Source organism: Salvia splendens, chromosome 20, assembly GCF_004379255.2.
Source record: "Salvia splendens isolate huo1 chromosome 20, SspV2, whole genome shotgun sequence".
NCBI lineage: Eukaryota > Viridiplantae > Streptophyta > Magnoliopsida > Lamiales > Lamiaceae > Salvia > Salvia splendens.
The window spans coordinates 16841637-16855788 of record NC_056051.1 but is presented as its reverse complement, the minus strand read 5'-3'; the positions used below and the strand labels follow the sequence as shown (position 1 = coordinate 16855788).

Sequence of the window (14152 nt, the reverse complement as noted above, 5' to 3'; positions counted from 1 at the left end):
AGTAGTCTCCCTTTAAGTCCACAGCTGGATTTTGTTCTTCCCGAGTCTCTCAGAAAGTTAACCTCGAGCGGATGGGGGCGTATGATAGAGACCCCGAGATAGCAGACATGCAGACCAACGAACCAGGACCGAGCCATGCTGCGAATGACGTAGAAGACAAGGGACGTAAGAGCAGAGGAAGGACGCGCGAAACGGCAAGGAAGGAGAGGCCACAACGAGTGAGGTCCAGACCCGCGAAGTTCAGAGATTTCATATCTCCGTGAAGATGGGAGTGAATCTTTTATTCTAGTTCTTTAGTTACGTTTTTTCCATATTAAAACGTTCTATTGTTTATACTTATTTTCTTTAATCTTTTCGGGTTTTCTTCTTGATTCTTTCCCGAATCGTAGAGTCGAATCAAGCAGGGTTACGATCCTATATATTATAGGATCCATTAGAGAGTTGAAATCATCATTGAGAATAAGAAATAAAAACTCTTTTCTCGTGAGAAAAACCCTACTCTGTCGCCACTTTTATTTCGTCAATACTTTCATTCTCCAAAACAGGTGCTCGAGCTTTAAGATAGGATTTGAGGCCTATCATCTGGTGCTTCATTGATCTCTCTTCCTCCACCAACACTCGCCCATCACCATCATGCCGGAGATCGCCACAGAGACGTCGGGCGAGACCAAACCCCCAACCATATACTCCAACGCGGAACTGACTCAATTGCTCTTCGATTTGAAAATTCGTTATGCGGGGTACGATAAGAAGTTACATCACAACCAGTTCAACCTTGAGTCGTTCACACGCCGAGAAGAAGTAACGAACAAGAAACTCGATGAGGGTATAGCTCTCTTGCTGGACGCCAACCACCAGCGCAAACCGGTTGTGCCCGACGACCTGGGGCCTGGTCCACCGAGATGGAAACTCCCTCCGTCAATTCTCATTCCCCCGGAAGGAATGCAGGCCGAGCAACTCCCGAGAGTTAAACCAGAGGCACCCCGGTTCGACGGCACCAAGCCTCGGAATGGATCCGAAAAATTCAGCGGTACTACAATCATTATTACACTCCGTTAGGTGATCGGGTTTATCTGACATCCTATTTGTTTGACCACCCGGCATCTAGTTGGTTAACCTTCTGGGAGGACAACTGCAGCCACAAGTCATGGGATCAGTTTTTTATTGCAGTTAAGAACCGATTCGATCCCAAATTATATGTTGATCATGTGGGATGCCTTGCTGCACTTCATCAGACCACCACCGTCGAGGCTTACCAATCAGAATTCGAGGAGGTGATGCAGAAAACGGCGAACGTAGGCGAGGAAAACCTTATTTCCTTGTTTATCGCCGGGCTGCAGGAACCTATGAAGCATGAATTATTGACTCGTCGCTCCGCCACACTCGCAGAAACATTTATCTTGGCTCAGAGATCAGCAGCTTGCCACAAGTTCACCATGGCAGCGAAACCGGCTACACATCCACCATGGACTGGTCGCGACAACCGTCCTCGGCCATCAACCTCTCCTATTTCGCAGGCAGCGACAGGTCCGCCTGGGCCAGGTTCACAGCAGCGGCAGCCTGCACATGGGCAACCCCGAGAGGGTTTGCCTCTTCTTCGTATATCTAAAGCAGAACGTGATGAACGGACCCGCAGGGGGTTATGTTGGCATTGCCCAGAGAAGTATACGCGTGAGCATGTGTGTACTACGAAGTACTATGCCCTCTTTGCAGACGAGGATGTGGATGACATACTGGACGAGGAGAATCTGAATGCCCCACCCGAAGCTGAAACCTTGGTGATTTCGGGCGATGTCTCCAGCATACATGTTATTGGACCACGCCTTAAGCCTCGCTCACTTCGCTTGACAGGATTGATCAATGGATCCGAGGTAACAGTACTGATTGATGGTGGCAGTACACACAACTTCATCAAGCCCACCATCGCTGAACAGCTAAGTCTCCCGGTTCACTCTGTTAATCCTTTTCGTGTTTTTGTAGGCAACAGCACTTCATTACGCTGTGATTACGTTTGCCTGCAAACACCTATTTCTCTGCACGCCACTATCTTCTACATTGATCTCTTCATATTACAGGTTGAGGGACCAGATATCATCCTTGGTGTTCAGTGGCTGCAGGATCTTGGGGATGTTACCCAAAATTTTCGTAACAGGACGATGAAGTTCGACTGGGCTGATCAAACAGTATTCCTCAAGGGGGAGAACGCCCAACGGCGCTGGATTTCTTATAACAATCTATTTGCTCTCGTGGATCAGGAACCGGATTGCGAGATTTTTGAGCTCATCACTGCTCATTCTGAGACCGCGACCTCTTCCATCGACGTCGATCAGCCGCGGCCTGACCCTTCTATTGCTGCGGTCATCGAGTCCTTTGATTCGGTCTTCTCTGTACCGACGACGCTGCCCCCACCACGCAAATGGGATCATCGAATTCATCTGCCGGAAGGTACACGTCCCATTAATGTTAAACCTTATAGATATCCATATTTTCAGAAGGCAGAGATAGAGCGCCAGGTCAAGGAAATGCTCACTCACGGTGTTATTCAGACTAGTACCAGCCCCTTCTCGTCGCCAGTACTGCTTGTCAGAAAGAAGGATGGGACTTTCCGATTTTGTGTTGATTACATAGCATTGAACGCTGCCACTACTCCGGATCACTTCCCGATCCCTACTCCTGATGAATTGTTCGATGAATTGAACAAAGCAAGGGTTTTCTCTAAGTTGGATTTGAGGTCCGGTTATCATCAGATCCGAATGCAAATAGCGGACATCCACAAAACAGCATTCCGGACACATGAAGGAGACTATGAATTTTTAGTGATGCCTTTCGGGTTGACAAATGCCCCGTCGACGTTCCAGGCAGCAATGAACAGTATTTTCCAACCCTTCCTTCGTCGATTCGTGATTGTTTTTTTTAATGATATTCTTGTGTACAGTGCTTCGTTGACTGATCACGTCTCACATCTCGAACAAGTCCTTCATATTCTCCAAATTAATTGTTTCTATGTCAAGCCCTCGAAGTGCTTGTTCGGAGTAGACACTATTGATTATTTGGGGCATATTATATCAGCGGGTGAGCTTCGTGCAGACCCCTCCAAGATAGAGGCGATGATGGCATGGCCGACTCCGACTACAGTGAAACAATTGCGCGGCTTCCTTGGCTTGACCGGGTATTATAGGCGATTTGTGAAGAATTACTCTATCATCGCAGCACCCCTCACCGACCTCCTAAAAAAGGAGTCCTTTATTTGGACGCCTTCGGCTGACACCAGTTTCGCGGAGGCACCTGTACTTCACCTGCCGGATTTTGATATTTCGTTCACCATTGAGACAGACGCGTCGGACTTTGGGATCGGGGCTGTGTTGGTTCAGAATGGTCACCCCCTAGCCTTCTTTAGCAAGAAACTCGGCCCTAAGCGACGAGTGGCGTCCACTTATCATAAGGAGCTTTATGCCATCGTTGAGGCGGTGCAAAAGTGGCGCTAGTATTTGTTGGGACGAGAGTTTATTATTCGCAGTGATCAGCGCAGTTTGAAGGATTTACTGTCGCAAATAGTTCAAACTCCTAACCAACAATTCTACATCAGAAAACTCATGGGATTCAAGTTCAAGATCGAGTACAAGTCAGGGGCCTCGAACCGAGTTGCTGATGCCCTTTCACGAATTGAGCATGGAGCGTGCAATGAGGCACCGCAGCTTCTGGCTCTTTTCGCTCGCTCGGTCCCGGCTATGTTAGAGATAATCCGCGATGAAAATCGAGAGTTGCCTGACTTAATCTCACTAGACAGGGAGGTCGCGGCAGGGACTGCCCCAGCTCATGTCTCCGTCGGCGACGGCCTGTTGTTCTTTAAACATAGACTATATCTCAGCCGAGCCTCCTCCACGATTCCAGATATCATTGCAGACGCTCACAACTCCAAGATGGCAGATCATCCTGGCGACAAGAGGACATTTGCCCGTGTATCTGCCTCCTTCTTCTGGCCGGGTGTAAAGACAGATGTACGCCGGTTCGTCGCGGCATGTTCAGTGTGTCAGGCAACGAAGTATGTGATGGATAGACCTTCTGGGCTTCTTCAACCGCTACCCATTCCGGATTCTGTATGGTCGGCAGCCTCCATGGATTTCATTGTTGGGCTTCCTCCGTCGCATGGGTACACCGCAATTATGGTGGTCGTGGATCGCCTCTCCAAATACGCCCACTTTGGGGCTCTGAAACCAGGCTTTGATGCAACGAAGGTTGCCACTCTATTTGTTAACACCGTCGTTAAGCTCCATGGCTTTCCGGATAAGTTGCTTTCTGACCGGGATGCTATATTTATGAGCGATTTTTGGAGTGAGTTGATGGCCTTGAGTGGGACGAAGCTACAATTTACAACAGCTTATCATCCGCAGACGGATGGCCAATCGGAGGTGACGAATAGAGGACTCGAGCAATACTTGCGAGCCTTTACGTATGAGCAGCCGGGTAGGTGGTTCGAATTTCTTCCATGGGCTGAATTAGCGATGAATTGTAGTGTCAACGTGAGTATTGGGATGTCCCCTTTCCGTGCTCTTTATGGCAGAGACCCACCAAACATATTTCGTACGCCAGCCGCCCCGGGAATAACGCAGCTGTCGCTGCCAACTTGGGTGACCGAACCGCCTTGCTTCGGGTTTTGAAAACCAATCTTGAGGCTGCTCAGTGGAGAATGGCAGTTGCAGCTAATAAACGGCGTCGTCATGTCGAGTTTGCAGTTGGTGTTACTCCGTCTCCAACCTTACCGCCAGGTATCGGTCGACCGCCCGATTTCGACGAAATTAGGCAAGAGATACTATGGTCCTTATGAAATTATTGAGAGGATTGGAGCAGTTGCTTACAGGTTGCAATTACCGATTGGAAGCCGCATACACAATGTATTTCACGTCTCATTGTTGAAACCATTTGTTCAACCGCTATCAGAGTCCACATCCCAGCAACTGTCGTTGGATTTTGTGCGGAGTCGACCTATTGACGTTCCGGTCAGTGATTGGAGGAGCGTGTTGTAATTGTCGATTCCTCAGTGCCAATGGCTCGTCAGTTGGGCATCTGATCCGGCCAACCGGACTTGGGAGTCGAAGGAGAAGCTGCTACAGCATTTTCCTACTTTGGACCTTGAGGGCAAGGTCGTTCTTAACGGGGAGGGAGTTGATAGAGACCCCGAGATAGCAGACATGCAGACCAACGAACCAGGACCGAGCCATGCTGCGAATGACGTAGAAGACAAGGGACGTAAGAGCAGAGGAAGGACGCGCGAAACGGCAAGGAAGGAGAGGCCACAACGAGTGAGGTCCAGACCCGCGAAGTTCAGAGATTTCATATCTCCGTGAAGATGGGAGTGAATCTTTTATTCTAGTTATTTAGTTACGTTTTTTCCATATTAAAACATTCTATTGTTTAGACTTATTTTCTTTAATCTTTTCAGGTTTTCTTCTTGATTCTTTCCCGAATCGTAGAGTCGAATCAAGCAGGGTTGCGATCCTATATATTATAGGATCCATTAGAGAGTCGAAATCATCATTGAGAATAAGAAATAAAAACTCTTTTCTCGTGAGAAAAACCCTACTCTGTCGCCGCTTTTATTTCATCAATACTTTCATTCTCTAAAACAGGTGCTCGAGCTTTAAGATAGGATTTGAGGCCTATCAGCGTACTTGGGATGATTTGAGTTTTGTTGGTTCGTTGCCTAATCTTCAAGTGCTCAAGCTGCGAAACTATGCTTGTGATGGAAGTATTTGGGAACCAATTGAGGGAGAATTCGAACAGCTGGAATTGCTTCTGATTGACGAATCAAATCTTGAGGAATGGTTGGCTGAAAGCAACCACTTTCCGAAACTCAAGAGTCTAGTACTTAGAGGTTGTCCTTCTCTTAGTGTGCTTCCAGAGGATATCGGATACATTCCGACACTTGAATTGATTGAGGTCGATCTCTCGTGGAGTCGGCCAAACGTATTCAAAGGGATCAAATGGAGAATGAAAATTACAGCATTCATATTCGTTATTGACATGCTCTTTTACTCACCAGTTTCTGGAACACTACTTATATATTTGTAGCAGTATCTTGTGGCTTTCTGAATGTTGATGATTTTGGCAGACTAATGCTGTGTGATTTTCATCTAAGGCTTCTTGTTGTAGGTTGTTGTTGCCATCATCTTCTTTTCAAGTTTAAATTATCATAATAAAGGCATATAACTCCTGGAATTGTTTAGGAATCTAAGGTGATGCATTAAGGAGAAATTCAGCAATGAATTTCCATTCATAACGATGGGAATTTTCTGAGGGTTAGTGCAATAAATTTTAGGAGTAAATGAGGGGTATTAATACCATATTTGTGAAATTTCCTTCCAAGTTTTAGGATCACTTCATGTAAATTTTCCCTCCCCACTTTTTGATCACGTCTAAAATGAAAGAATGCAGATTCATTTTTTTAAATTTTAGTGCAATTATTTAATTTTTTTTAATTTAGTCTATGTTATTCAACAATTGATTTGTATTGTAAAAAAATAAAGAATTTGAAACTAAAACATCTAACAAAGTGAGATCCATTACAAACATTTAACAGAGAGTCGGAGCATTTATGGGACATTTCTACGTTGAAAATATCAAAATAGACAATCTTGTAGTACCAACAAAATAAATGCTCTTAAAAAAGTTATTCCAAGGAAAGCAAAAACAACTTCATTATCTTTGTATATTTCTCATTATCAATTAAAAAAAACACTTGACTAAAAGTTTAAAATTAGTCTTTTTCATTTTCTTAAAAAAACTTTTGTGTCCTATATATTAAATGTGTTAACTTTTTGGTCTCAAATAATATGTTTTGGTCCATATTTTACGATTTCGTAGAAAAATAACGCCCAGTTCCATCTTAAAATCCAAAACTAGTTATCTACATTTGTACCAAAAACCTATTTGGTCATATACATTATTAGTTTGTTAGTTTTTTGTCATAAATAATACCTTTTGATCTTATTTAACTTATTAATTAGGTCAAAATGCGGTTGACCATAACTCCATCATTTCCATTCACAATGGTGAGAATTTTATGAGGATTAGTGCAGTAGTGCAATATATTAATGAGATTTTGTCACATTCTTCTATTTTCGTTCGTCTAATAAAATTTGTCATATTTCACTTTTTATCATTTTTGGTAATGGATTTCATATTTCACTAACTCATTTCAACTCACATTTTATTATAAAACTATAAAAATAGGACTCACTTCCCACTAACTTGTCTACTCACTTTCCATTACATTTATTAAAATCCATGCTCGGTCAAAGTGTGACAAAATTTAAGGGACGGAGTCGATTAGAATTTTCTATATTTATTAAGCTGTTTTGATCTTTATTTGTTTTAATATACTTATTTCATTTCTAGTTTTTTTCTTTTAAGTTTAGTTTTTCTTGAATTCTTTACTTTTATAAAAGCTTCATATATTAATCTTTAAAAGTCTATTCTTTGTCCAATAATGAGATTTTTGTTTAAACAATATGTACCTACGAAATAAATGCTCATTGTAATTATATTGTTATCTAACCACCAATTAGATAAAAGTCAATCCAAGGAAATGAATTTATCTTAAAATATTTCTCTAGTTTAGATCAAGAATCCATCTCCCATTCCAAGAAAGAACCGTTCAACCAATTATCCCACCGTAACACTTCCTTCGACGCGTTACACATAAATATATATATATATATGTATGTGTTGATTAATTATACAAAGTCATACTACATAGTTATTATACACATTTAACAGAGAGAGAGAGAGAGATGGAGAAGAGTTACAACAACTATAGGGTGTTTGGATTGTACAACCGGAAATTCAAGATCAGCGAGCCCCACGCGCCGCCCGAGGTCGCCGCGGCGTTCAAGCAATACGCGGAGGGGGCGGCCCGCATGAAGGCGGAGCAGCTGCACAAGTTCTTGATCGACTACCAAGGGTGCACGGACGCCCACGCGGCCAGGATCGTGGCGAAGGTGTTCCTCCCGCGCCACAACGTCGACGGCCTCACGCTCGATCACTTCTTCAGTCTCGTCTTCGACTCTCAACTCAATGCTCCTATTAATTCTCAGGTTTTTTTCCTAATTTCTCTTTTTATTTAATGTTTAAATTGCTCTATGTTAAATTTTTGGGATTAGTGGAAAATTGGTGAAAAAAAGGGTGTAGAGTCAACTGATTGGTTAATGTTGTTATTAGTATTAGGTATGTGAGATATTGGGATATGGTTAGTTTAGTCATCTACTGTTAAAGTAGTTTAATAATATAATAAATGCTAAGTCGTCTACACGTTCGATGGAATCCAAGAAATGAGGTCTACCAAATATTTTAAGCCTCCTATTTTGCCCTCGAATCACAATTTCTCCACTAAATACAAACTTTTAAACTTAACTACTAATTAAGCAATTTAAATGAAGCACAATTTCAAGAAAATTACTACTAAATAATGTGGAAACTGTAATAGTTATTCAAGAATAAACTTGGTCATCAGCGGCCGAGAATTAGAGTGGTGTCATTCTTAATCTAATTTTAAACTCATGCGGAGTCTTGAAACAGATTTTAAAACTTTTGAAATGGTACGAGTTTTAATGCAAAATTGATAAATTAAGATATATACAAAGAAAAATGTGTTAATTGAAAATATACCCCTATCTCATCAGAGATTAAGACATTTACTAAAATAAAAAGTTTTAATTTTCAAAAGATAGACTTAAAAAAAAAAGACTTTCTATTTTTATAGGACAATGGACAGTATATCTTACTGGAGTACTAAGGTAGTAGTATTATTTAGGGGTAGTTACATTTTTAAAACATTGAAATAATATTTCAACTTTTTATTTTTAGACATAAGCTTAAACCTCACGAAAATAAATTCTTAATTCTCAAATTTAACTAAGTAAATAAATATTTTTATAAATTACTCCATATTTTAACATAAAATACCTCTGAAAAGCTTACAATTATTGGAGGCACATGGACCCCACTCCACTGACATTTTGAATTGATTATACTTTACAATTATTAGAATGGGTTTTACAACGTACGAGTTTAAGCTTTTGGCAGTTTTAATTTTTTAGATCACTGGTATATGAATAGGAGTAGTTATTAAATTCTAAGTTTTCATAAATTGTATTTTAAGTTTTGATTTGTGGGACCACTTATTAGTGTTTAGATCACCCGCAATGGGGCGCCCGATGGCGTCCATCGTCCTCGGGCGCGGACGATGCCCACATTGTGGGTGGCCATCGTCCGCGCCCGATGCATAGGGCGCGCCCTACGTCGCGGACGATAGCCTATCGTCCGCACCATCGTCCGTGCCATTGTGGGCTCGGTGGACGATGGCGCGGACGATAGACCATCGTCCGCGCCAACGGGCGCCCCATTGCTGGATCAGCGGACGATGGTCGCGGACGATGGCACGCGTTTTCTATTTTTTATATAAATACCTCTACCCCACTTTCATTTGTAACGTTTCATGTCACGATTCCACTCTCGAAACTCACATTTTTATTATTACAATGAAATGGATTCAAGTCCCAAGAGTCTGATGTTTGGGGAGACGCATTGGTCGGGTACAGAACCGAGGGAATATCGATCGTTCGACGCCAACACGCAGTACGATCCCGAATTCAGCACGGAATCGTACGGTTTGGATGACATGGAGCCGTCTCCAAACCGACCCGTCGCGCCCTCCCGCCGCCGCTACCCCTTCCGCCCCCGCCAAAAAGAAGCGGACCCGGCACCGCGCGCAGAAGTTGCCACCTCCGGGAAATTGTGAAGAGTACGCCCCCGGCCGTACGAACTACCAGCCGGATGAAACCCTCATATTGGCGAGGTGTTGGGTGGACATATCGGAGGACCCGATATTCGCCAACAACCAGAGGCAGGTGGCGTACTGGGCGCGCATCGTCGAGCGCTACAATGCGGCGAAGCCGCCTAGCGCGTACAAGCGCCAACGGGAGCAGCTCCGCAAGCACTGGGACCAGGTGAAGAAGCAAATCAACCTGTTCTTGTCGGAGTACGAGAAGTGCGCGAGGGAGCAGGGGAGCGGCGAGAGCTTGAGCTACATGCGCTCCAAAGCGCTGATGTCGTACCAGTCCCTGTACGGCGAGTTCAAGCACGAGGCCATCTGGACGCTCTTGAGGGACAAGCAGAAGTTCCAAGGCGGGATTCTGCACACCGGGGCGACAAAGAGGATGAAGATCACCGAAGCTGGTGGTTACACGAGCAGCGAAAGCGGAACTCGTCCGGTGGACCTCAACCGGACGTACGAGGACATTGAGAGTTCCAGCACACTGATGTCCTCCCTGCGTCCCATAGGCGTCAAGGCTGCGAAGGCCAAGGGGAAGACGGCGGCGACATCATCCTCGACCGCCGCCGCCCCATTGCCGATCCCGGTCCCGATCCCGGCCCTGAACCCGACGGCCGCCGCGTATGAGCAGTTGGCAACAGCCTCGATGGCGAAGATGTTGTTGCAGGCGCACAAGGCCCTCAAGAAGTGTACGGACCCCTCCGAAGCCGAATATCTCCGGTGGTTGATCGATGAGCTGTGCCGGAAGTTGGGAAATGCGTAGATTAGCCAATTTGAATCGTGTAACTTTTGTTTAATCAATGCAATCTTCACCGGTTTTTAGTTAATCGTTGTGTTTTTTAATTAGTTTGCATAGAAAACATTTAAATTAATTAACAAAACAATAGTAAAACATATAGGGCGCGCCATAGGGCGCCCCATTGCTAATGGCCTTAGTGGTGGTACTAGTTGTAAATAATTTGTTATATATAGGTAATAAATTGTGATAACTTTATAAAAAAAACATATTTTTATAGGACGAACGAATATATAAAGTGTGCATATTTTTATGGGACGAAGGAAGTAGATTCTCAGTCTATGCACACATAATCGATATTAATGTCACATCAATTCACACTTTAACTATATTTTAGGTGGATTCACATTTTTCATCAAATATGGCTATTACTTCACACTCATAAAGTTTACCACTCCCTCTGTCCCTAATAATTAGTCATCATTTAATCTGATATGAGTTTTAAGAAATGTAATAAAAGTGTGCTAAAAAAATTGATGGCATGTGAGTCCTACTTTTATATAATAATAATTTTATAATAAAATGTGAGCATGAATGAGTTAGTGGAATGTAGGGTCCACTACCAACAATTGAAAAAATGAAAGGTGGTAAATTTTTATGAACGAATGGCAATGGAAACAAATAGGTGACAAATTTTGAGAGACGAAGGGAGTAATAGAGCTACTAAACTTTTGTTTATATAGATTCCATTAAAAAAGGCATTTTTCATAAAACAAAAGAATGGCACATAAGAGAATTAATGTGGTGAGGTTACTATATTGCATCTATTGTGCTTGGTTGAGAAATTTAAGCATAGATTTAGGTTAACAAATTGTGAAAAATCCTCAGGTGCACCATGACATGAGTGCTCCAATGCAACATTATTTCATATACACAGGCCACAATTCCTACTTGATCGGAAACCAGTTGAACAGCGAGTGTAGCGAAGTCCCCATCATCAACGCTCTCGAAAATGGCGTTCGAGGCATTGAGTTGGATCTATGGCCCAATTCCGCCAAAGACAACATCCTAGTTTATCACGGAAAGTATGTTTTCCTGCACTTATATATTGCTTTTGCTTCCACATTTACTAATTCGTTAATTGTGCCTTGCAGAACACTGACCCCTCCCGTGCCATTGATGAGATGCTTAGAGTCGATCAAAACTCACGCATTCCTTAAATCTCCGTACCCTGTCATAATCACTCTAGAAGATCATCTTCCTCCACATCTTCAAGCCAAAGTTGCTGAGGTAACAAATTAACTCTACTCTCTCTCTATGTGATGGAGCAACATTTTAAAGATTCACTTGTTTTATTAATTGTTTAGATGGTTATTCGTGTTTTCGGGGACATGCTTTATTGTCCCGAGTCATTGGAAGCGTTTCCTTCGCCTAACGACTTGAACCACAAGATCATACTATCTACCAAGCCACCAAAAGAGTACCTTGCCCACAACAATGCTGATCTATCTCATTCACCTCTGCCCGAAAAATATATCTCTGAGGTAAAATATCTATTTCTAGACATGGTAGTGTTGCATGTGGTTGAAATGCGAACTTATTTCTCAGAGCGACGACGAAGAAGGCGAGGAAGTCCAAGAGAAGCTGAGGAGTAGGGCTGCGCCCGAATACAAAAGTCTCATAGGCATTCGCGCAGGAAGTGCAAAGAAGGGATTGAGACAGGCTCTAAGAGATGGAAGCAACAATGTTAGTAGGCTTAGTTTGAGTGAACAGAGGCTGGAAAAGGCTGCAGATTTATATGGCACAGATGTCATAAGGTAGTCATGTAATAAATAGTGGCGTTTCGTTTTGAAAAAATGATAATAAATAGTTAAAGTGGAGAGTAAGTAAAGTGAAAGATATAATAATGTAGAGAAGAGTTTTCCCTACGTTATTATCTTCTCTCCACTTTAACTATTTATTAGTATCATATTTTCAAAACAGGTGTTCAAAACGAAAAGCCTCTACTACAATAGGACTAGAGAAGTATATAAGTCTAATTTAGATTCATGATAATGGTTGATTTTGTAGATTCACACAGAGGAATATAATGAGGATATATCCAAAGGGAACAAGAGTGACATCATCTAACTATAAGCCAATGATAGGGTGGATGCATGGAGCTCAGATGGTTGCCTTTAACATGCAGGCAGGTTCAATTTTTCAAATTAATTGAGCTTAATTTACAACATTAATTTGATGGGTCTATATGATTATATGATGTATAGGGGCATGGAAAGTCGCTTCAGATTATGAAGGGGCTGTTTAGTTCGAATGGAGGCTGTGGGTATGTGAAGAAGCCTGATTTTCTTATGAAGAGAGGTGTAAACAATGAGGTTTTTGACCCTAAACTAACATTGCCTGTCAAGATGATTTTAAAGGTGGGTTAGGTTGACATCATTTTTAAAAATACTAGTACTCCCTATGTTCGTGAATAAAATATGCATTTCTCCCATTAATTTATAAGGTCAAAAAAATTCTTAAAATATGTGTCGAGTCAAAAAATGTCTTTGGAGAGAGTATTTCATTATTTGATCTGCGGTGGTGTAGGTAAGTGTATACATGGGAGACGGGTGGCGACATGATTTTAGCCACACGCACTTTGATGCATATTCACCACCTGATTTCTACGCCAAGGTAAAGCAACAATTAGAGAGATACTTACCTACATAAATAAATAGATACAAATTAGATAACTCATCTATCTTGAAGTTATATAAAAAATGATTTAATATATATATTCTTATTTATTTATCTTCTCTACCAAACTATCCCTTTAGGTGTACATAATTGGGGTGGGAGCGGATGGTGCAAAGAAGAAGACGGATTTTAAGAAAGACGAGTGGATCCCTTATTGGAACGAAGAGTTTACATTTGGATTGAGAATTCCGGAGCTAGCTGTGTTGAGGATTGAAGTAAGGGATCACGATACATCTGAAAAGGGTGATTTTGGGGGGCAAACTTGCTTGCCGGTGTCGGAGCTAAGGCAAGGGATACGTGCAGTTCCTCTCTACGACAGGAAGGGTCTCAAATACAACTCTGTCAAGCTCCTCATGCGCTTTCAGTTTCACTATGACTCCTCTCTTTAGTTAACGCACGTCTCAATTTTTCTAAATTCTGTCCCACGATATCACTTCTTTTTCTTTTCTTGTAACAAACTGATGCCTCTTTAATTGTATTCACTGAATTGCACTGTGCCATAAAAAGAGAATAAAGTATGAGTGAAAATAAACAATGAAGATAGAATAAAATAGAAGAGAAAATAAAACAAGAATGTAAAGTAAGTGTTAAAAATTTGCGAAAAAATAACTCACTTTAAATAGGACGTATCAAAAATAAATATGAATTGCTTATAATGGGACGAAAGAAGTATATTTGGTCCATATTTAACGGTTCCATCAAAAATTAATGCTCAACTACATTTTGACCTGATTAATGAGTTAAATTAATGGACCAAACATATTGTTTAAGACAACAAGCTAGCACACACTTAATGCATACTACAATATATTTTGGTTCATATTCAACGGTTCCATCAAAAATAATTG

The 14152-nt window shown here is 42.0% G+C and overlaps 1 protein-coding gene across 1 annotated transcript; it reads left to right on the top strand.

Moving 5' to 3' along the window:
• The first annotated feature begins 7580 nt into the window (after positions 1-7580).
• On the top strand, positions 7581-13810 carry LOC121780619 (phosphoinositide phospholipase C 6-like). The gene is made up of 9 exons (XM_042178229.1): positions 7581-8093; positions 11454-11650; positions 11720-11855; positions 11933-12109; positions 12174-12382; positions 12636-12753; positions 12833-12985; positions 13155-13241; positions 13385-13810. The coding sequence occupies exons 1-9, from the start codon at positions 7791-7793 to the stop codon at positions 13691-13693; spliced, it is 1689 nt and encodes a 562-aa protein (XP_042034163.1). The 5' UTR covers positions 7581-7790; the 3' UTR covers positions 13694-13810.
• The last annotated feature ends 342 nt before the right edge of the window (positions 13811-14152 follow it).